The 24879-nt window shown below is 39.0% G+C and overlaps 1 protein-coding gene across 2 annotated transcripts in view; it reads left to right on the top strand.

Moving 5' to 3' along the window:
- The window catches only part of LOC148015065 (26S rRNA (cytosine-C(5))-methyltransferase NOP2B-like), a 58915-nt gene extending 49780 nt beyond the window's left edge, over positions 1–9135 (top strand). For both annotated transcript variants that reach the window (XM_087665353.1, XM_087665354.1), the window contains 12 exons: positions 5776–5850; positions 6037–6108; positions 6203–6276; positions 6373–6425; positions 6653–6762; positions 6858–6926; positions 7087–7161; positions 7398–7490; positions 7588–7667; positions 7750–7849; positions 7934–8217; positions 8348–9135. In XM_087665353.1, coding sequence (XP_087521479.1) covers positions 5776–5850; positions 6037–6108; positions 6203–6276; positions 6373–6425; positions 6653–6762; positions 6858–6926; positions 7087–7161; positions 7398–7490; positions 7588–7667; positions 7750–7849; positions 7934–8217; positions 8348–8492 — 1230 coding nt within the window. In that variant the 3' untranslated portion in view covers positions 8493–9135. The remainder of the gene's footprint in view (positions 1–5775; positions 5851–6036; positions 6109–6202; positions 6277–6372; positions 6426–6652; positions 6763–6857; positions 6927–7086; positions 7162–7397; positions 7491–7587; positions 7668–7749; positions 7850–7933; positions 8218–8347) is intronic.
- Positions 9136–24879: the final 15744 nt, after the last annotated feature.

Raw genomic sequence — 24879 nt, 5'->3', positions numbered from 1 at the left:
CTCATGTGTGAGTCTGAGCTTGATCTGGGCTGGGCATTTTTATTAGGTATTTTAGGTATTTTTCTGGTGTGGCATTTTATGCCAGTGGAGCATTTTATGCACCAGTCGGCCAGCTTTAATGCTGTCCGACCAGCATTATTGCTCCCCACTTTTCAGTCTATATATACTCAGTGGCTCCTCCTCAGTCATTATCATCATCTTCACCATCTGCAGACTCTGTGGAGAGAGGAGCCAGTGCCAGTGCCCACGCAGCCAGTGACTCACTGTTGTATGCGACTGTCTCGTGTTCAGATATATGGATTCCATTTCCCGTGCATACATCTGAGTTCTCATCTGTATCGTGTTCTTTCTTTTCTCTTTTTGTCTTGTGTTTCAGCAGTTTATTTCAGCACATGTTTATGCTTTCACCGCTGCTCCACTTCTGACATGGTATCAGTTTTCAGGATTTGTGTTTCTGCTGTGTTTTCTTGCTGATTTCAGGACTGTTTTGTACCCCTGCTGATCAGACGACTGCTGTTGCAGCCAGGCGCCCTGTTTTGGGGCTGTTTTCAGCCTGCGTTTTTTGCAGTTTTGCCATCGCCTGCTGCCTACGCACCCTCTGCTGCCTGCATTTTTCATCTGCAGCTGCTAGCGACAGTTTACTACCTGTTTTCTCCAGTTTACAGCCTGCATTTTGCTGATTCAGCATCTCTCGTGGCTGGGTGGCTGTTCCTTCAGGCCGTTTTCTCTGTTTTTGGCAGTTTTTGATTGATTTTTTGACTTTCTGCAGCAGATTTTGTCTTCTATTGATCAGATTTTGGGTTATGTTGCATGTGAACTCTCTTTTTCTGTAGTCTGTGCTTGTGTTTTGGCTGTGTTTCCTCTCTAAATTCCATCTCTTCTCTACTTCTCTTCTTCTCCTCTCCATATGGCTCCTCCGTACACTTCCCCTGATGATAAGTTGCATGAGGCATCCTTGAGATTACAGGGGCGGCTTCCGGCACATTATGGAGGTGAGGCTTATGTAGCTTCAGAGAGGGGTGACGGGAAGAAGAAGTCAAAGGCCCAGTGTTACCACTGTGGCAAGAAGGGACATTTGCGGAAGGACTGCAAGAAGTTAGCGGTTTCCAGGAAGAAGGAGCAGAAGACGAAGCGGGATGTTGACTCTACCGATGAGTTCTCTCCTTCATCGGACTCCGACTCCGATCCTCCGACCAAGGTGAAGTCCAAGGCGCGGAAGGGATCCTCTTCTTCGGATCGCGGGAAGGGCTTGGTGGCCCCTTCCTCGGCTGCTTTCTAGTGGTGGTGATGAGGTCATCCCTCACGACTCTCTTGTGCCAGAGAGGGAGTGTGAGCGGGTGTTCGGATGGGGCAGCCGCGCCTCATCTATATTTTTATACAGGTGCACAGGTTCCAGAGAGGGACGTCCCTGATGCATCCACTTCAGTCTGGCGGAATCAAATCCTGGAGCTGGGATTGACATCCAGGTTCATGATGAGCTGGTTCTCTGACAGAGGGCGGGAGGCTTTCGTCTAGAGCTCACATGAGGGGACACTTTGGCGGTCTGGCCAAAGGCGGGGAATCCATGGTCACCTATGTTCAGAGGCATTTTTGACAGGATGGTCTTGTATGCTACTGCGAGACATTGATGATGGACACAGAGACATGCTATGATCTTCTCTATTTTCAGATGTTTGGTATGATCGACATCGACATCAGGTTCTCTCCGAGGCACCTTGGTGGTGGCTTGATCACCCACTGCTTGGGTATCCATGGTTCTACTTGGTGGTTCTATGTTGTATAGTTTCTGATTCCTTTTCATTGTACTATTGTATTGTATCAGATCACTCATGATCTGAGAGAGGGTGTTAGCAGAGTATTTGTCAGCTCATGTGTGAGTCTGAGCTTGATCTGGGCTGGGCATTTTTATTAGGTATTTTAGGTATTTTTCTGGTGTGGCATTTTATGCCAGTGGAGCATTTTATGCACCAGTCGGCCAGCTTTAATGCTGTCCGACCAGCATTATTGCTCCCCACTTTTTCAGTCTATATATACTCAGTGGCTCCTCCTCAGTCATTATCATCATCTTCACCATCTGCAGACTCTGTGGAGAGAGGAGCCAGTGCCAGTGCCCACGCAGCCAGTGACTCACTGTTGTATGCGACTGTCTCGTGTTCAGATATATGGATTCCATTTCCCGTGCATACATCTGAGTTCTCATCTGTATCGTGTTCTTTCTTTTCTCTTTTTGTCTTGTGTTTCAGCAGTTTATTTCAGCACATGTTTATGCTTTCACCGCTGCTCCACTTCTGACAGATACTTGATTTATGTGTGTCACATGAGGCCATCATTATGATACCGTCAAAGTATATTGGATAGCTTTTTTAGTGCTTTTAGTTTGAGGATTGCAAGCCTTTGTTTGCTCCCTTGGAGCTTGGTTTTAGATTCACTTCTGATGATCCTAGCGGATCCTTTGATAGGTTGTTGGATACTTGATTTATCTGTGTCACATGAGGCTTGATCTTTAGTTTGCTGTCTTCTAGTAGAGCAGATTTATACACAACTCTTTTTCATTTCATTGGCGGGCAAGGAAACTTGTCTTTCGGTATCTTAAAGGCACCCATGATCTAGGCCTTTTCTACACAACTGATTCTTCAGCCTCTTTGCATGGATATTCTGACAGCGATTGGGTTGAATGTTTTGATTCTTCAATCTCTTTGCATGGATATTTTGACAATGATCGGGTTAGATGTTTAGATTCTTGCGTCTCTCATAGTAGCAACTGCTTCTGCATGGGTACATCTCTTGTTTCTTGGTTCAACAAAAATCAAACTTCAATTACTACTTCTAGTTGTGAGGCTGAGTATAGGGTATCGTTCACAACCTCTTTGCATGGATATTCTGACAACGATTGGGTTGGATAAACTACAATCTCTTTGCATGGATATTCTGACAACGATTGGGTTGGATGTTTAGATTCTTGCGTCTCTCATAGTAGCAACTGCTTCTGCATGGGTACATCTCTTGTTTCTTGGTTCAACAAGAATCAAACTACAATTACTACTTCTAGTTGTGAGGCCGAGTATAGAGTACCATTCACAACCACAATGGAGTGTGTTTGGCTCTTCAAGTTACTTGCAGATCTTCATGTGCACTAGATGGCTCTGACACTTATCTACATTGATAGCCAGAGTGCTTTGGTCATTGCATGGAACCTAGTATTCCATGCCCGAACAACGCATATAAAAGTTCATTACCATTATGTTCGTGAGTGGATGTTAGCTAGAGATATAGAGTTGTCTTATGTACCCATTGAAAACTTAGCAAATCTTTTAATAAAGGCTCTTCCTCAACCAAAGTTCTGGGCTTTTTGACAAGCCTTGAACTTGATTCCATTTGTTTTGTGGTCTGTCATTCTTTGTTCCATAGGTTGCTATGTCGACAAGGATGAACTGTGCAAATATAATCTTATATCTTTCTTTATTTTTTAGGGTTTTTTCATTGTTCCTAGATCAGTCCGCCCATTTCATGGAGGGGACTTTTTAGGTCATCTCATGGACTACACATTGATGCCAAATACAATGTGTAAGGTATTTGGCCTTGCTAAATAATACCGTTAGGCCTAGGTATCTAAACTGTCATTAAACACAAGTGTTGCCCCTAGCTTCCTAGGCACTAAGTGATACTAGGTATTAAATGATACTAGGGTTAGAGTTTCTTTGACAGTTAGGCCGTTAGGGTTTCATTTTATTATAAAAAGACACTTTGTGTGTCATTAGCACAATAGTGTAGCATTGTTCATTGTGGTCGCCTTGAGCATTGTATTCTCTCTTGCTCATTAATACGTTGTCTTTCATTTGTGATCGAGGATTCTTATGCATTGATTTAATCTTTCAATTTCTATTAAATTAATCGTGTAATTACTCCACACCTAGGCCAAAAGCCTTTACTTTGACTAGTGGTTATTGCACTCTGGATTCATCTCCGGTGGATGACACACATCGACACCTCCCTTGGCTCACTCCCACGATAGCCATCGGCTGTTGGACAGCTCTCCCCCTGAGCATCTTGTATATTCTTTTCTTCATTAATAGCATTCCTTCGTTCACTTCAAAGTTCTCCTTCTTTGTTTGTGTTTTTGTGTTTTGCGTTTGTGTTTGAGTTCTTTGTGTTTCGGTTGTGGTTGGGCACTCAATGTTTTCTTTTGCAAACCCTACCATATCTCCACAATGTGGACTGTCTTTGCAATAGATCTATTGTCGGTAATACTTCATCCCAAAGGGTATGGGATAATCCTTGGTGTTCAAGCCATCTTCAACATGGTTATGTTTTATCGCTCCACTACATTCTTTGATGGCGTGTTGGTAGCAAACTCCATATGAATGCCTTGCTGCCTACAAAATTGAAAACTTGTCAAACTTATGAGAGGCGAACTCTTCTCTAAGGTCCTCCTTGAAGCTTCAAAGGAGACTACTTTTCCACAAAGGTCTTCTACTCACAAATTTGGAAATAAACCTTGAATTGAGCTCCAACAAAGAGGGACTTGAGAAATCATCAACTAGGGGCGTAAGGTATTTGGCCTTGCCAAATAATACCATGCACATGGGGCCACACAATTGACAAGTTTGGATGGACAAGCTGCAAAGATATAGAAGCCCTACAAGTAGATGCCTTGGGCATAGGTGCATATGGTATTTGCCCCTCAAATAGCTAGGGCAAATAGATGGAATCTTCGAAGGGAAATTCGGCAACCCCTCTACTATACCCTTCCAACTGACTTGTTGAATAGAATCAAAACTTGGGTATCCATAACAAGCATGCCGTGGAAGCCTAAACTCTTATATATGTGGCAAAATTTCTTTGGCTGTTTTCTTAATCTAGGGATTAAGAAAGGGCCCTTTTTGGAAGTGTTTTTTACCTTAATGATCTAAAGTATCCTAGGATTACCTTGGAGACTTTAGTGTGAAGAATCTTTTTTAAACTATATATATTATAGTCACATGATTTATAAGATGTTGTTTAGACATTTAACTTCTAAAGATGTCGAGACATTACGATCTTTAAATCAGTTTATACTTTTTCCTTAACTTTGTTTGAATCTTGTTTTCAAAGGAGAATTGTGTTCAAATACCCGGCGCATTTGTGCGTGCATGCACACACACATCAAATCCTTGCCATTAATGGCCCTACCCACGTCCTGCACAACTTATGCAATGCCTTGTCTGCCCAAAGACCTACGAGCTAAGCTTATATTACTTTTGAACTTGTAAAAACACATCCTGCTGACATTGGCTTATTGATTCTTGGCCCTTGGAGAACTGTCCTGCACTGGCTTTTCATTAAAGATGACACTCTTGTGATATGCCCCCTCTTTATGACATATTCACCAGTGATTTTCCTTTGTTGTTGGGAGTGAAGAATTTTGTCACTTCATGTTGTTGGAGGAGGTATTTTGATCTTATATTGAGGGATTGCATGTCCTTTGGATTAGTACTATTACTTCCCTAATGACTTGTTTGGTATGTGCTGCTGCTGCTCTTGCCCTCCAGTTGCTCAGATGAACTTTGGTTTGAGCGGCTCACAAAGAAAGCTTTTTTTATCCCCCAACACATGCGCGCGCGCGCACACACACACAACCCTATTAGCTTAAAAGGCTTTAGTCCTTTGTCTTCACAGAGGACAATTGTATATGTGCAGTGGTAGTACTTTGTTATAGCTAGTTGCTGTCTATTAATTAGGTCAGCTTGTAAGCTAAGATGCTCTCTTTGTTCTTACATGTAACTTTTCAATCTGCAGACTAGACGGCGAGATCTTGCAGGGGTACTTATCAACAGAGGGGTTAATCTAGACCCTCTTAGTAAATGGTCTAAGGTTGGTGTTTCTTATAAGAACTTTGATGTTCAAGCATGCAAGCTTTTATCGAGTGAGAGTTGCTGATGGTATTCATGTGCCCTTCTGTATTTGTGTGTAATAATAATGGCTAGCAGTCCTGTCCAAATCAACGTGGCATTGGTTTTGGAACTCTTGTTTCAATGAGTTTTCTGTATTATTTGAAAGGTGGGACTGGTAGTTTATGATTCGCAAGTTCCTATTGGTGCAACACCAGAATACATGGCAGGGCATTATATGGTAAGCTTTTGTTGCTCTGCACCATGTGCTCTCCTAAGAGTCATGCAGCATTAGAAGTGGGCTGAGCAGCTTCCTTTTGAAACTATTTCTGCAGCTCCAGAGTGCAAGTTCATTTCTTCCCGTAATGGCACTGGCACCGCAGGAAAGAGAGACAATAGTTGATATGGCGTATGACCTTGTTGATATTAAACTGTTCAGACTTTCAAAAAAATTTCTAGCATGTTGCCATCGTGTGTTGTAAGTTCATTTTTCCAATTGTTGCAGGGCAGCACCTGGAGGCAAGACTACATATATAGCTGCTTTGCTGAAGAATACAGGTTTTTACATCTTAATTGTCCACATTGTGTGTTTAATGTGCTCTCAAAAAGTATCGAGAGGAATTGCTTATACTAGGAAGGTTAGTAACGCAGATGGGACTGATGTATAGTGGCCTGCAAACTAGTGTTGATAATATCTGTGCCAGACTTTTTTGTAGTTGTTGATAATATTTGTTGCATACCTTTTTATATTCATTCAATACTAAACCATCGCATTACTTTCCAAGGAATTATCTTTGCAAATGAACTCAAGGAAAAAAGATTAAAGTCACTGACTGCGAATCTGCATCGGATGGGTGTTTCAAATACCATCATTTGCAATTATGATGGGCGAGAGGTTAGTTTAAATTTGAGAAAAAATAGGGGTGGGTGTACATTGTGTTACTTTGGATCGGCAGCCAAATTAATTTAACATACGATGTTTGCTTTCAGCTACCCAAGGTTGTTGGACTAAACAGAATTGATCGAGTGCTGCTAGATGCACCATGCAGTGGAACTGGTGTAAGATATGCACTAGAAAAACCTATCAGCACATAAAGATTCTACTGTAGAGTGCCTCAAAAGTCTTAAGTTTATTTTACTGTCCACAGGATTTCCATAAAGGTCAGTGGGAAAAGGGCAGTTTTTAGGGGTTTTAATCTTATATTATTTTTCTGTGCAGATTATTTCGAAGGATCAATCTGTGAAAGTCTCCAAAAGCAGTCTGGATATCCAAAAATGTGCAGTGCTTCAGAAGGTGAACGCTTGCTATTTGCTTGGATTCTGTTTTGCAACTACTATGTCGGTCACACTCCCTCTGTCCTTCCCCACTCCCTCGTTATACTATCACGAGTATCTTCCTATGATTTCTTTGCTTATGCTAGCTAGAAATGGTGGTTTCTTGTCTTGTTACTTCAACAAGTTTCTATACCCGCCTGTATTCTTTCATGCATTTTTGTTTTTTCATGTACTATAGTTCTTTATGGGTTTCAGGAGTTGATTCTAGCTGCAATAGACATGGTGGATGCATTCTCAAAGTCAGGAGGTTTCATCGTGTATTCAACCTGTTCAATTACAGTTGCGGAGGTAAAAGGGCTATGCATCTATTGCAACTTATAGCAACAGTGGAGATGGCAATGCTTGATATAAGCTGCCTGTTTTTCTTTCTTGGTTTGCCCATCAGAATGAGGCTGTCATTGATTATGCCCTCAGAAAGCGAGATGTTAAGGTTGTTCCATGCGGGCTGGACTTTGGCCGACCTGGGTATGGACTGCAAGAATAATACTTCCCTTCCAAACCACATTTCGTCAGCTGTTAATCTCCAACTGGTTTTCTGTCATATCAGGTTTACACGATTCAGAGAGCATCGGTTTCATCCTTCGATATCAAACACACGTCGCTTTTATCCCCATGTTCACAATCTAGATGGGTTTTTTGTTGCTAAGGTGAGTACTTAATGTTCTTTGTGGGGATAACCGGGTGTGCATTCTGTGTATTTTGGTAAGAAAACAAATTCTTGGATATGGCAGCTAAGGAAGCTCAGCAATCATGATAAGCGGAACTCGACCGGGGATGATACGGAAGGGAGGATACTGGAGAGCAAGAGTGAGAATGATTGTGCACATGCGTCTCAGGACAGCATCAAAGACGGAATGCAGGTTGTGGATGATAACATTAGAACTACTAATGGATCTGGCAATGGAGAGTTAACAGAGGAGGACCACTCTGGCCCCACCACTGAGAAAAAACGGAAGAGGTTATTAAGAAGAGATTTTAAGAGCTTCCCTTCCAAGGAAGAGATCTCAAAGTTAAGGTATTTTTCCTAGGTCTCAAAATTTGGTTGAAGTTTGTTAGAGATCTTACAGTCGAGGTGCTTTTCCTTGTGTGGTTCCATGTACTTATCTCTCTCATGTATCAATGGTTAACTTGGGAGTAATTCTCAGGGAGGAAAAGAGGGATGTCCTGCGTGCCAAGAAGAAGAGGAAGGCGGCAGGGAGTACAGCAGTGGATGGACAGAGGAGTCCAGGTAGTTCAAGGGGCGAAAAACAGAATGGCAGTGTTTCCAAAAAACATAAGAAAGAGGGGTGAAAAGTCTACTTCAATGGAGGAGGGACAGAGAAATCCACACACAACAGCAGAGATACAAGATACAACATGGCAGCGTCTCAAAGAAGAGTTCAAAAGGGCACAAAAAATGACAATGCTTGGATGCCATCTGTACTTCATCTTTAGCATTCCTAAGATGTATAAACAACTTAGGAGTATAAGCATGCAAGCTGAGTATAAGCAAATGCAAGCAAGTGGTTTGCCCTCTTATGTGCTACAAGAAAAGCAGAGCTCGATTGGCTATGGAGTTGCTGTTGCTGGTCTTGTACCATTTCTTAAATTATCCGTGCCCATGAGTACCTCAATCTTTTATGTCTGTAATTCATAGGTGTAGCAAGTCGGGAAATAATAATCAAGTTGTATTTCTTAGTTCAAACGAGGCTAATTATTGAAACTGCATAAATTGGGCACCTAAAAGTGAGATGGTTTTCAGTCTCCATCTTTCAAGGCCAGAAGCAAGAGCCTAGTTTTAGTTCTCTTAGCATATATGATGGATGCATTGGCCAAAATGCAAACCAATTGCACTTGTGTGATTTTCCTTTCCCGAGCAATGCATCCCACAAACTCGTGCAATTCACATGGGATCTTGTACCCCTTTTAAATGCCCAATCTATGTGATTGAAAACTTCTTTGCCGCGTGAGGCATTTGAATTTGCCAAATTGTTTGAGCAACTATATGACACTAGTTTTCTAGACCAGTGTTTAGCTTGCTTGCTTGAAAAGAAAACCAATAGTTTTGGTGTAGGGCTTTTTAATGGCAGTGTTTGAGCTCGAGTTGTAACATCACATTAGAATACTTATGGTTTGATGGGAAATTCTTAAGGAAGTAGCCTTTGAGCTCATTTGTTGGTCTCTTTTCTCCTGGGGTGTCGAAGGGCAAGGCTGAATGGCCTTGTTGGTTGTGTGTCCCATAATCAACTAGATTAGAGATTGAAAGGTAGATATTGCATAGGCTTTTTTTGAATAGTAAAAGGCTACATGGGTTATGTTATGTGACCTTTGGTCAACTAGATTAGGATAGGAGATTGAGACTAATGTTGCATAAGCTTTTAAAGAGGAGAATTGGCTCGATAATGGTTGTGCCAAAAGCATCTCTGGTAAGTGTAACACAAAATCTCATATTAAGAATCATTCTTCTCAATATAGTAACTAATTCTTTTGCAAAAATTGATCAAATGTATTAGTAGTATATTTTGAGAAATTGCAAGAGATTCGAATCTGAGAGCAATTTTCAATAGTTGCTATGATAATCATGGAGGAGGAAAAAATCCACTCGCTACTTATGGACATTCATTTAAATAGTGGGAAAATATCTTAAACTTTATATAAATTGCATTGAAATCAATTTAATAGACAAGTTAATGAGGAGTAGATTAGCCAACAAATTGCATTATTGCAAAGGAAGGGAAGATAGGGCCAGTGTGTTGATTGCAAGACATATCAATGAAGTGTTTGTGGAAAGCAAGCAATTCAATTGTTTGAAATTAGATGCATTCTAAGACGATACTTGTACTTGCCTTTATACAATAGTAATATTTGTAATAAGAAATGTGCTTTATAATTCATCAATCCACTAAAAGACTAATAGAAAGCTTATAAAAGACATATCCTTAAATTTTAGTTGAAAATAGTGCTTTTCTCTAGAGGGTCCATATTGTTAGTGGTGTGCATTTCATGGATGTCATTCATTAGGTTGTACTTAGGGCCCATGTATGGGTAGTTGGGTGGCCCACTTGGGGGTAATCCACTCTTAGGTCTCATCTTGTAGTTTGTGTGGTAAGTATAATGACCAACAATGTCTCCAATCTCCCTCTCCAACTAGATATGATCTAATACTTCTAGAGGAGAGTGGAATATTTGTTTGTGGTTTGTACATTATAGCTAATGTCTTGTGTTATGGATTCCATTGACAATGCATCATGCTTTAAGTTCTTGTGTTCTCTACTTCAGTTTTCATTTTCATCTCTCATTCTCATATGGTATCATACAACTTGTGTTGCTAGTTTGGTGCTATGTTGCTTTTTTCATTGTTTTCTGGACTCAAAAGTGTTGCCTTTTGATGATCTCTAGTCTCTTGGATATAGAATGACTTGCTTCTAGGTTAGGAAACCTGATTTGCTATTCCCTTAGTTGCTTAAAGTGCATGTTTTTCACTATTGGAGTTTTGCTAATACTTGTGTTTTGTTGTTGCAAGCTCTTATGGAGGCTACATGACATACTTCCATGTTAGGAGACCTTGTCTAGAAGATGGGAGACCTATTTTAGCACCCTCGTGTGCTGGAGACCTTGTGTTTTTACTTGGCCCACCCATATTTTACTACAATGCTCTTTGTTTTGCTTCTAGATGCTATCACCTACCTTGATTTATAGCGAACATTGTGCTTTTGTTGATTTGTTTGTTTTCACGTGTGTTTTGCATTCTTAGCTACAGAGAGGGTCTCTTATGTTCGTGGTTGTAATTCCTTGCCTAACTCACTTCATTGTTGCCTTTATTTCTCTACTTTTTGTGTGTGCCCTACATTATTGAACCATGTCTTGCATTTTTGGATTGCCTACTTTGAATTGTAGTAAACATTGTGCTTTTGTTGATTTGTTTGTTTTCACATATGTTTCGCATTCTTAGCTGTAGAGGGTCTCTTATGTTCGTGGTTGTAATTCCTTGCCTAACTCACTTCATTTTCGCCTTCGTTTCTCTACTTTTTTACTACTTTTTGTGTGTGCCCTATATTATTGAACCATTGAATCTTATGATTGTCTGGTTTGGTTGACCACAAGTACTCCATGTATCTCTTACTATATTCTTTGTCATCATCCTGCATATGAATTTTCTTTATAACTATTCTAAATGCTTGGCTTGAGATTTCCTCACAATGGTTTGACATTGATCATTTGAAACTTCCTTTTCGAGCTTGGAGTATGCTTGGTTTTTGGTTTGTAACTAGAAGTTCACCACTTTATGCTTTGATTGAGTTTTGAGCTTCACTCTATCTCTTTGATGCTCCAAGTCGCTTTGATGGTGGATGGTGGTTTTTGACATGCTTCATTGAGTCTTCTTGGTAGTTGCTTTTTAGTTAAATTGACGCCACATCTTTATGCTACATAAGTGAGATGGTGTCATGCTTTGTGATGGTGATCATATTGATTGATTGACGGAGTGATCGATGGAGAGAGGGCCATTAGGTTCTTTGGTGGCATGGTTGACTTTGGTTGATTGCTAGACAAATGGATGCTGCCTTAGTCCTTGATGCCTCCAAATAGGTTGGATGGTTACTCCAAGTTAGGGATTAGGGAGGGAGGTCAACTTCTCTTGTGACATAGCTAGGTTAGAGTGCTTGGTGGGTTTGCCTATGTGAGATTTGTCTCTTCTAGTGTGATATCTATTCTCGTCTGGTGCCTGGCTTGGCATGGAGCGAGGATGCCCTTGTCCTATAGTGGTGGAATGATAGCCCATTATATCCCCAAGCCAAAGAAGGATTATTGAGAGAGCATAGGGGTTTTGGCATGTTAATGCATTTACGTAGCTACATGATGCGGTGGATTTTGAGGCACTTTCTACATGCATTGACATAGTCTGGTGGTTTAAATATTGGAGCTACTTTGACTTCAAGTCTATGATGGAGGTTTGGACAACGAGATGTGTTTGCTCCTAGTCTAGTCTCACATGGGTGGACACTTCAGTGGTCTAGTTGAAGTCTCAAGGAATTTATGGTCACGATGTGTCTTTTGCAAGGTTTTCCATAATAAACTCATAGATCTAGCTATTTCTACCTTTTGTGATTGGGTTTTGAGTATGATTGGCACTAACTTGGTGTTGCTTATTTAGATCTCTTTTGGATTGGGAGTCATGATCTAGAAATGAAGTCTTGGAGTAATATTGATGGTGCATTCAAGTACTTCAAGCATGGTCTTCAAGCAACTTTGTTTTATGCATATGATAGTTACAAGCTTTTTGTAGACCTAGTGTGGTATGGGACATGGTGAAGTTTCTAGTGACTCACATGCCCTCCATCATTGTATGTTTTATAATATTGATCACCCATGATATACAAGAGTACATTTGTGTTGTACATTTGATGGGTGCTAGATGGGCACATTCATTAGGTTGTATTAAGGCACCTGTATGTGTAGCTGGTGGCTCACTTAGGGCTACTCTATTCGCCTCAAGTCTTTTCTTATAGTCTACTCAGGTGCTTTAATCTTTTAATATCAAATCACATCCACTTGGAGAGAGTGAGAATGTCATCCCCTGTGTGGTTTGTACAATAAATCTTATGTCTTGGTGTTGTGGTTTCCATTTCCCATCCATTCATGCTTTGAGTTCTTGTGTTCTCTTTGACTATCCAATCTTCTCAGCATTCAACAATTGTGTTCTTTTGCTTCCATGGCTCATTCTCACATTTACAAGTCCATATCATGTTGCTTTTTCTAGCCAATATATATAAATCATTTGTCAATTTCGGCTTTTGAAATGAGAGGAGAGTTATATATACTCCTATTTGAAATTGATGCTAAATGTAGAAAAATTTTCACAATGTGTCCCTTATATTTAGGCCACGATCATTAAATCACATTATCAATCACATATATACAAGGTAACCTCTAGGTTTTTCAGAGACACATATTATAAGATTCACACTAATCTCTTCAAATGCCCATCAACACAATAAAACGAATTTTTTAATTTCATATGAATAGAGAGTTGATCAAAAGATGTGAAAAAAAATTCCAATGTTTAGAGTCCTTCGAAAGCGCTATTATACCATTTTTTAAATCAATTATCTGCATTGTATCCTCAATAAAATATCTAAAAGTGCCATTATGCCATAATGAATAAATTAGTCTTTTGCATTAACTACATTGTATCCTCAATAGACTATCTTATCTCATAGTCTGTGTCTTTAGTTGTTTCTTTTTGTAAATATAAATAATATTGATTTAAAAATAAAAAAATTATCATTTTAGAGATGCAAACATTGAATTGGATTACAATTGGTCAAAGCACAATTCTAGTAGACAGCTTATTACAAATTCTATCGATGAGTAAAAGAGAGAGAGAAGCTTCTATTTTTTAATGTCTAGTAGAAAGGAGCAAATGTAGCATGTTGTTAATTTTCTCCAAGAACCCCTCTCATTGTTAGGCTTAGTGACATTAGGGTCATCTTTAACATTTTCTCATATTTAGCTCTCCTATGTTTGAGGTTCTTTCTTGCTTTTCTTTCGAGCTGGGGTTTTCTTTGAGTTTTGTTAGCTCAAAATGCCTTTGTTTGAATTGGTTTTGTTGTCACTTTTGAGATCAACGCTCTTATTCTTGTTATCAATCAATCATGTTTCAAGAAAATTTTTGGGAGGTTGCTAAATAGACTCGATGATCTTGGAGAACTTGGACATGAGTTGAAAATAACAAAATCTTGGTTGATTTTTGGGAGGTTGCTAAATAGAATCTCAATAGACATGTTGATAAAATAGTGAGCATTGAATTGTGTATTAAAACAACATATGAACCATTTTTTCCAATTGAGTGGTTTGATGTAAAAATTGAGAGAATGGGTGTGAAGAAAAAGACTTCTTTGATGTTAGTGTGAATCTAAAAGTGTTATCAATGAATAATGATACATGTTTGTAGATATCTAAAGCTTAGGAAGCCAACAAGAATCATGATAAATGTAAATCTAAGACTTCTTTTATTATATAAATCGAAAACATAACATTGTATTTTTGGGAGAATGTGACTTTCCTTCTCCAACTCTCCAAGCATTTATTTGACTCTCTAGCCATAAATAGATATCTTTTTGCTTGGAAACTTGAAGTGGAAATAGATGGATATCTCTATCTCCTTTAAGAGCTTATTTCTTTTGTTCCATAGTTGCGAAGTTCCTCTTACCAAGACTTATTAATAGATGATTAGGCACAATATGATAAACATCAAATAAATAAAATTACTTAGAACATTGAATACCCATGTGGGCAAAACAACAATGAAATCTATCTTTCTAGGCATGATACTTTGCAACTTGAACTATGATTAAAATAGCAAATTTTAGTGACATAATAAGCAAGCAACAAAGAACTTAGAAATGTCAAAGCCCAACAAATCTTCTTAAGACATGGCACAAGTACATAATAAAAGAGTGTCATACTTTTTTTTGAGGTCTTTGTGGGCTACTATGGTCCTTTTATATTTCTCCTATGAAAGAGAAGTTGGCAAACACATACCAAGAAACTATTTAAAGTAAAAATATATTCTAATACAATTGTTGGTCCAAGACTTTGTCCATCCATGCACTCTTATGAGGCTTTGAAGCACTAGATGGAGGATAGTGTCTTTAGAAGATATAGGGGCTCAATAGCTTGAAGAGGAGGCATTTCATATTTGTATTGTGCCATAGGTTTTTTACTCGTACATGCATTGGTTGCTTTGACTTGACTCAGTGCCCAATCGGTCCATTTGACAACATTGTCCCCTTATATCGACGTAATTATGAGAATGTTTCATATATTAGTGCTATGAATCACAATTTTGAGAATGCTTTACAAATATACATGCATCTAAATGTGACAAAGAGTACACGCAAAATGCATGAAGCTCCTATGCTTTCAAAAATTGATTTGCATATATGCCTATTTTCCTGTGGTTTTTTAAACTATAATTACATATAAATGCAATACTACAAAATTAGAATATAAAAGTCATTTGAGATACGAAAGCATATTGACATTGTCACATTAAAATTTTACTCATTTAATATGTAAATTGTCTTAAGTAATGATGCATTGTAGAAGTAATGTTAGATACTACACCAAAGGTTATTCTTTAATGGTGAAATTCAAGGTCTTCATTGAGTATCTTTGTAATTTTCTCTACTCATGTAGTCTACTTTACCAGTATTGTTATGATCATAACTCATTAATAATAGTGAATGATGGGATGTAATGAAGGATTCTAGTTATTTTGTTGTTCTCAATGATAATTCAATTGATAGCCATATGTGCCAGTAGTTTAACTTTTTATTGGATGTTATTTTATTGGAAAGTACGAATAGTTCTTTCATAGAACCCAAATTTAGTAATCAAATTGGATGTCATTCACAAGGTTATATGGCTTAAAAATTAAATCTTAGGACCCTTCTGGATGTCTTACCCACCTTGCAATAAGAACTCATGGTCCCATTGTTATCCCTTTTGGAAAAATCATAAGCAAAGCCCTACCAAAATGTGTAATATCTTTATCTCCTCAATTCAACAATGTTATTTTATAAATTTAATCCATGTACAATAATTTTTATTATCAACTTTGATTATTGCATTTGATGATTAATGAAGATTTCAAATAATATAATAGCCAAAAAATATTAAAATCACTACTTTTATGTCTTGGTTGTAGCATGTAAAAGATGAAAAAACAAAAAAAAAGTATTATATTTGGAATTCTTAAAAAAATGAGGTGTTACAACATAATCAAGAAACTCATATTTTTATAGTTTTACAAGTCCCAAGTAACCTATCACAAATTGTTGAAATAGCAAGCTCTAGCTAGGACGATTTGTCTACTCAACCTAGAAGTGTTAGCATGATTAATGGGATGCATCATCAATCTTATTTGTGGATGCAACAAAAAAATACACCTACTAGATGCAATAGTTGGCCCATCATATATGTCTTGTTACATTAGTAAATTAAATCTACACATGTACAGTCTAACATGTACTTTATGAGATGTAGTAGAAGATAGAAAGAAGGAGAAAAAGAAGAAGAAGAACTAGTTTTCCAGTATCTTTATGTGTGAGACAAAGAGAGAGAGTGAGAGAAGGTGTTTCTTGTATGTGCTTGCACATAGTGACAGAGAAAGTCAAAGTACAAAGGAGTCTACATTCCCTAACTTTTTTTTGTTATAGTAACTAAGCCTAAAAGAAAAAGGAAGCTTCATACATTATAAAAGATTGAGAAAGCAAGCAAGCACATGTACTCTAGCTTGCTCCAATTTTTCAAAGTTTTCTTGCTTATGTATTTTGTTTTTTGTCTCATTATTTTCAATTAAGAGTTCTTGGTTATTTTTCTCTAATAATGGAACTTTGCAACATGCCTTGGTTTAGGATGATAACTTTTGAGCAAGAGGCTCAAGGATATTTGGTGCTTGCATATAACAAGGATGTGGTTCTCTCTCAATATATTAGTCAATTGAACAATAGAAAGGTAACATATAAACAATCAATGGCTCTTAATTTGTTTTAGAAATATAAAATTGTTTTGAATAATAATGTACATGTGCTTTACAGATCATAATCTTCCATAAGTATTTCTCTTTGGACAATGCAAGGTTCCCCATGTTCGCACTTGAAGTGTTAACTAGGCATTGTGGTGGTTATACCCTCCTAGTGAATGCAACAAATGTACTTTTGGTCGAAAATCAATTTATGTTGTGGGTGTTTAACCTTAGATATGGGTGTCAATCATTGAGGGCTCCCAATTACTTCTCTTATGATGCTCATGCTGTTACAGTGGGAATCAATGAATTGGACAACTTGCACCCTTACGAGAAAATGCAAGTTTTACAAGCAAAAAAAGAAGGGCTCCTATATAGAATCACTACCTCCAACTATGGCAACACCAATTATAGAGCTACAAAGCTAAGAGATGAAGTAGATGGAAGGTTAGAAAAGCAGATGGAGCCACTTTTTGCGATTCCACATAGGGAAAATAAAGCTTTGATCCTTGATTGTGGACCCACTTTTTTTCTTATCTCTGAGGCCAACCATTGTGAAGACTTTCCATTTGCACATGAACCTCTTATATGGTTCACATCTCCTTTGTCTTGAAACCCATCTTTAGCCTTCTCTCTACCTTGCTTGTAGTGGTTGTAAAGATATTTGCTTTGCTCATGAGTTTGCATCTCTCTTTGTTTTCTTTTTTGAGTTACTATTCATATAGTTTTTGCCAAAGAGGATGTATTACATGATGTGATTGTAATGTAAATATTGATATTGTGTCAAATTTGTCTACAAAACCATTCAAACACCTCCAACAAGTTGTTTGCAAGGAGGGAAAGGAGTAAAAATTTTCACCAAGGTTGAGGATTTGAGCTTCTTCTTTGATATTGATGCTTTCTGCCTATAGCTTGATAGAGTTACTATTCTCATCATTGGGATCTAGACTTAAGTCAAGCAGGTGCTTGAGCCATTGAGGCTTAATTTGAGGCAACAACAATTCATTTTGGCATTGATTTGGGTAGCCATTAGTGGTTAGGAGTGAAACAAAATAGCTTGGCTTTGGATACTCGAGAAGAGATCTTGGTACATGGTTTTGATGTATGCAAGCATATGGCATGCTTAAGCATGGGGCAGCTTGTCGCTTGAAAGTAGGGGCCTTGCTTGTGTAAGCAGAGGGTTTAAATAGAGGGATCAAGCTAGGGCCTTAAAAGCAAAGGCTTTGCGTGTGTTGTAAAACTAGAGAAAAGGAAAGAGTGAGAGACTTGATCATTTGTTGCGATCACAATGTTTATGGGTTTTGCTATTAATTGGATGTACGAAGAGGTCGTTTATGATGAAAGCAATATGTGCTGATGCATTTTGGTGATTTGGGTTGCTCATGCAAATTTTTCAAAATTGTCAATGATTTGGATGCTATAGGGCATCTATTTTAATATAGAAACTTTTCTGTGAGATTTAAACATTAGTCTCAAGAGTGACTAGTTCATAGTTAGAGGCTCCTAGATTACTCTTAGATTTTGGATTGCACACAAATTTTGACAAAAACTTTATCTGGGAGGTGAAATTTCTCATGCTAATTTATGCTCAGCTTCTTGTAGTGATTATGTGGGTTGAAATCAATTTGTGAACGCATTTGCGTATACTTGGACTTTGGTGGCTATATTATGCTCAAAAGATAGTCATAATATTTGGAAATCTTGCAAATATATATATATATATATATATATATAACTTTGGGAGTGCTGAAATATTAAAATTGCATCGGTATTATGTAGGTTTGATATGTGGATAGCCATTTTTTGGCTTTACAAGGCACTTTTTTTGCAGTGCATTAGTTTATTTTGAGGTTATAGTTTGGTATACCTTGTTGTTTTTGGTGCACTAACATATTTTCTCACTATGGCTTCTTCATCAAGATCAATGAATGCATCGTTCAATATTGAATAGCTTGATGGGATAAAATTTTCATATTGGAAGAGTAAATATACAATGTTTTGGTCTAGAAGAAGTAGGTGAAGCCAATTAAATGTAGTGGAATTAAGCTTGAGAACATGGATCCAAATGTATGGGATGGATTGGATGAGTTGGCATGCTCCACTATTATGTTGACTCTCTCAATGCCCATATATTTTAATGTGACAAACATGAAAGGTGTATATGGTGCATGACAAAAGCTTGATGATTTGTATGAAAAAGAAGGTGCAACCTCATAGGTTTATTGATTGAAAAAACCCATTGACCTTTGCATGGAAGAGGGGGGGTTCAATGTCTAATTGACTCAATGAGTTAAACACTATTTTCAATCAATTGACATCTGTGAAGACTGGCGTTCATGAATTAGTGAAGGCCATATTCTTGTTAGTCACCTTGCTTGAGAGTTGAGATACTTTCAAGACTACCATTAATAAGTATGCACTTGCAAGTGGTCTTATGGGTGTCGATTTTGAGAGCAATCAACTCACTAAGGAATAGAAAGAACAATGTAGGGTCAAAGAGTTGCAATGCACTTATCGTGGGAGAGGTAAGTTAGCAACAAAAAGGATGTAGAATGCTTCTTTTATAATAGGAAGGGACACATAAAAAAGGATTACTACAAGTGAAAGAACAAGTAAACATGCAAAAAGGTAAAGGCAGATTATGGCAAAAAAGAAGAGAAAAGCAAGGCAAATATAGAGGAGATAAATGCATGCAATAGTGATGATGGTGATATTTTGTATTTATTCCCTTTTGGTCTTGCATTAATTGCCATGCATATTGACATGTCTCAAAACTGACTTTCAAATTTCGAAGCATCGTTTCATAGTGCCCCACATAGGGAGTGGTTTTCTACTTATCATGTTTGGAAAGAGAGGATGCATCTATCTTGAAAATATCTATGCATGCAACATTGTGGGCATTGGCGATATACATATATCATTGTCAAATGGCACATTTTTGTCTTGGAAAATGTACGACATGTTTTAAACTTGAAAATTTTCTTGATTAGTATAGGATAGCTTGGTGATTGTGTTTCTAGAGTGATGTTTGGTGATCATATGTTTGTTAAGATTGTGGGAGAGAAGGAAGGAGTCTCGCTTGAAGCTTTCTTGCTTGCACAATGGGGGAATACACACAAGGGTGGAGGCTGAAAACAGTTTTCCTCTTCTTAGTTGTGAAAGCCAAAAGAACTCTTGTACAAAGAAATAGAAGAACCCTATATATGGGTCTCAAACCAAACTCAACTAACTAAGGTGGCATACTAACTGAGCCACGAACTAGAGTAGATAAGGATAGCTATCATGTAGCTATTATTCATGGGCGGTGTACCAACCGCGTCTGCAACTGACAAGTCGGTGACATAAATACACAACGGTCACCCTGGCGTATCACGAGTGGAGCTCGATATCTCAACACTCCCCCTCGAGCTCAATCCCAATTCCTGCACACCAAGCAGGTCTCTGAACTTGCGCAGCTTCTCTGCGCCCAATGCCTTCGTGAATATGTCAGCTACCTGATCCTCTGTGCTGACATAAACTAGATCAATAAGACCTAGTAAAACCCTCTCTCGCACATAGTGATAATGCACCTCAATGTGCTTTGTTCTAGCATGATAGACTGGGTTATTTGCCAAGTGTATACTACTCATGTTGTCATAATAAATGACAACTGGTCCATCTGTAGACTGATGCATATCATAAAGTAGCTTATGCAACCAAGCTACCTCACATGCAGCCATTGCTGCACCCCTGTACTCAGCCTCTGTGCTCGACAAGGCAACTGTAGGCTGTTTCTTGCTGCTCCAAGTGACTGCAGCACTCCCAAAAGAGAACACATATCCACTGGTAGATCGTCTATCAGAAATACTACCAGCCCAATCAGCATCAGTGTATCCATGCAGCTGTATCTGAACCCCAGTCTCATAAAATAGTCCATACTGCAATGTGGACTTCACATACCTGAGTATGCGTCTAGCCGCATCCAAATGCGATTTCCTTGGAGCCTGCATAAACTGACTTACCAATCCAACAGCATAGCTCAAATCTGGCCTGGTAATAGTCATATAAATCAAACTTCCTACTATGCGTCTGTACATAGTAGGGTCTTCTAGAAGCTCACCTGCATCTGTGCTCAGCTTCACATTCTGCTCCAAAGGAACTGAAATAGGCTTACAGCCTGTCATCCCATATTTGGACAGCATGTCCAATCCATACTGCCTCTGCAAGAGCTGTATCCCACTTGGTGATCTAATCACCTCAATGTCCAAGAAATAACGCAGCTCTCCCAAATCCTTCATCTCAAACTTTTGCTTCAATAGCATTTTCACATGAAGGATATCTTCATCACTGTCACCTGTCATAATCAAATCATCAACATAAATGACAAGTAGCATAATACCTTTCTCTGTTTTTCTCACATAAAGTGAGAAATCTGCCTTGGAAATCTGAAAGCCAATAGTGACAAGATACTGTCCTATCTTGTCAGACCATGCTCTAGGTGCTTGCTTCAAGCCATACAAAGCTTTCTTCAACCTGCAAACAAACTCAGGATGAACAGCATGCACATAACCTGGTGGCTGCTCCATATATACCTCTTCTTGCAAATCACCATGCAAGAAGGCATTCTTTACATCCATCTGATGTAAAGACCATCCCTTTGATGCAGCCATAGCAATGACTGCTCTTACGGTTGCCATCCTTGCAACCGGACTGAATGTTTCTTCATAGTCAATGCCATATGTTTGTGCATACCCCTTGACTACTAATCTTGCCTTGTATCTATTCACAGAACCATCTGCATTGTGCTTCACCTTATAAACCCACTTACAGCCAATTGCATTCTTACCTTTAGCCAAAGGTACCAATTCCCATGTAGCATTTGCTTCCAAGGCATCCATTTCTTCATCCATGGCTTTCTCCCATTTTTCTTTTCCCATGGCTTGCTCAAAAGAAGTGGGTTCTGGTTCCTGTATCACTTTGACCATATATGCATAGTGAATGGCTGTAAATCCATCATATTTCAGCCTATCCACAGGATACCTAACTCTGGTAGACCTGCGCAAAGTGGGTTCACTCCCAGGTGCTCTCAAAACATCCCTGGTCTTCCTTACTCCAGGTGTAACAATAGAAGGAATACCCAACTCATCATCAATGCTCTGATTTGAGCCACTGGATTCACCATCCACATAAGAGTGACCTGCATTCACATCAAACATGGGCCGATCAACCTTCTCTTTTCCTTTTCGTGATACCTGCATACCACTATCTGCATTACTTTGAGAAGATTCTCCTGATCTCAATCTGCCTGTCCATGGCGAAGAATGTGAACCACTACTAGAGGACGCTCCAGGTCCACTAATATTTTGTGACTGCTGCTGTGAATTTTGTGCAGCATTACCATTTTGTGCATCTACATCATCAATCACATTTACTGGTTTATACCAGCTACTCATCTCATCAAAAACAACATCTCTGCTCACTGTAAACTTACGAGTAGAAGGGTTATAATATCTATACCCTTTTTGCTGTAGAGAGTAACCAATAAAGATGCACTTCTCAGCTTTTGGATCCAACTTGGATCTCAACTCATCTGGCACATGTACATAGGCAATGCAACCAAAAATTTTCAAATGAGAAATATCTGGTTTCCTACTAGTATACCTCTCCTCTGGAGTCATTCCATGTATTGCTGCAGTGGGAGTCCTGTTCATTATATAGACTGCTGTAGCAACTGCTTCAGCCCAATAAAAATCTGGCAAGTCTTTTTCATTGAGCATGGCACGAGACACCTCTCCAATATGTTTGTTTTTTCTTTCTGCAATTCCATTTTGCTGTGGGGTATGACTGCATGAATATTGCTGCTTTATGCCATGCTCCTGCAGGAACCTTGCAAACTCATTTGAGAGGTACTCTCCCCCTCCATCTGACCTTAGGCATTTTACTTGCAGACCTGTTTCTTTTTCAACCATAGCTTTAAGAGTTTTGAAATGCCCAAAAACTTCACTTTTCTTTTTCATAAAATACACCCAAACTTTTCTGCTATAGTCATCAATAAAACTGACAAAATAATGACAGCCTCCAAGAGATGCAGCTTTAGTTGTCCACACATCAGAGTGGATTAATTCCAATGGCTTCTTACTCTCTTGAACATGTCTAGGAAATGGTTTCCTTGCCTGTTTTCCAAACTGACAGGCTTCACATACCTTATGCATTTCTGCAACCTTGAATTTAGGCAATCCTGCAACAATATTTTGGGCCTGCATTGATTTAAGTCGCTGTACATTAACATGACCAATGCGTTTATGCCAGATATCAATATCTGCAACTACACCGGTCCCATGTGCAAACATTGCTGCACTCAATTCAGACATGTCTGCATCCAATGTAAACATTCTGCCCTTCTTCTTTCCTTTTGCTATCAAGCGACCTTTATTTTTCATATCCTCAACAAAGCATCCATGAGGATTAAATATGACCTGCAAGCCCTGCTCAACCATTTGACCAACAGAAACCAGATTCTTGGTGATATTCGGGACATGAAATACATCGGACAGGTATTTCTTTTTCCCATCCTGCATAGACAAAGGAATTTTTCCAATCTGCACAATAGGATGTGCAGTATCATCACCAGTCTCCACAAATCCTGGTTTTTCCATTTTCCTTGCATCCTCCATCCATTCTGCATGACCTGTCATGTGGTTTGATGCACCTGAGTCAACATACCATACATCATTGCTTTCTTCTGCACTTGTCACAGAATTGTTCATGTGCTGCACCATAAACAAATGCTCATTTCTGTCATCACCCTGTCTACTAGAAGATGCATAATTTCCTTGTTGCAGTTTTCCATTCATGATGTCATTCTACTTTTTATAGCAGTCTTTAGCCATATGACCCATTTTACCACAGTAGTAGCATTCAACATTACTGTTTGCATTTTGGCCTCTTTGCCATCCACCACGACCTCTTTGGCTCCCCCTGCCTCTAGAGTTACCACGTCCTCCTCCATAGGACTGGTTTTCTTGAGTTTGCTGCATATTCTGATTTCTACCACGGCCTCCATATCGGCCTCCTCTACCTCTGCCTCTACCTCTTCCAGCATTTGAGTAGAAGACAGCTTCTTTTGAAGTTCCTCCTGAAGAAGATGCACCACCATTTCTTTGCTCCTCAGAAATTAGAAGAGCAATCAGCTCCTCAAAATCAGGAAATCTTTCACGAACTGAAATGGATGTCCGAAACTGTGCATAATCCTTTCCTAGACCATTCAAGGTCAGAGAAACTAAATCATCATCTTCCACTGGCGACCCAATGGAAGCAAGTGAATCTGCAATCTTCTTCACCTTCATGTGGTAGTCATTGATGCTCATACTTTCTCTTTGCACATTATGCAACTCTTGCTTGAGCTGCATTTTCCTGGCTTGCGTATTTGTGCTATACATTTTTGACAAAGTATCCCATGCCTCCTTTGGCGTACTTGCATCCTGAATATGCACAATCATAGAGTCTGAAATACTGATAGATAGCCAGTACATAACTTTCCTGGCTCTCTCATGCCATGATTTGAATGCCTGCATTTGCTGTTGATTGGGAACATCAGGAAGAACTGGTTCTTCTTCATTTCCTGCAACAAATTCCCAATATCCTTTTCCCATAAGGAAATTCGTCATTCTAAACTTCCATGCCTGGAAGTTGTTCTTGTCAAGCTTTTCAGTGACAATCTGTGAAAGAGAATCAGATGCCATTACAGAAGACTGCAAAAAATTCTGTCACTGCAAAAACCACAGCTTCACCCTCACAAGGGAAAATCTGCAAAACTGACGAAAGTGGTATTTGACCACACAGTCACTTCCTAGTGACGATTTTGCATCAACAGGCAACAGGGATGATTCTGTAACTCCCAATGTCTCTGCGCACAAGCATACAATGCAATTTTTACAGTAACTATTCACCGACCTGTAGAACAGTGGCTGCACAGCATAAAACTGGGCCTTTTCCTGAGTGCGTGCAGAAAACTTCCGCCTCCAAAACAGGCCCCGAAATGGCCTCAAATAAAAAAAACAAGGTCGTCTTGCTTCACCGCGAAGGGCGTCTCAACCTGAGACAATGCACTCCTGCACTTTCCGGCTGTGCTACCTGCAGAGATCTGCTCCCAAAACAGAAAATGAAAGCAACACTGCTCCTCTTACCAGA

Source organism: Lygodium microphyllum, chromosome 24 (assembly GCF_053477565.2).
Source record: "Lygodium microphyllum isolate KBCC chromosome 24, Lygodium_microphyllum_v1.1.10, whole genome shotgun sequence".
Classification (NCBI taxonomy): domain Eukaryota; kingdom Viridiplantae; phylum Streptophyta; class Polypodiopsida; order Schizaeales; family Lygodiaceae; genus Lygodium; species Lygodium microphyllum.
This window is presented reverse-complemented; position numbering and strand designations above follow the sequence as displayed.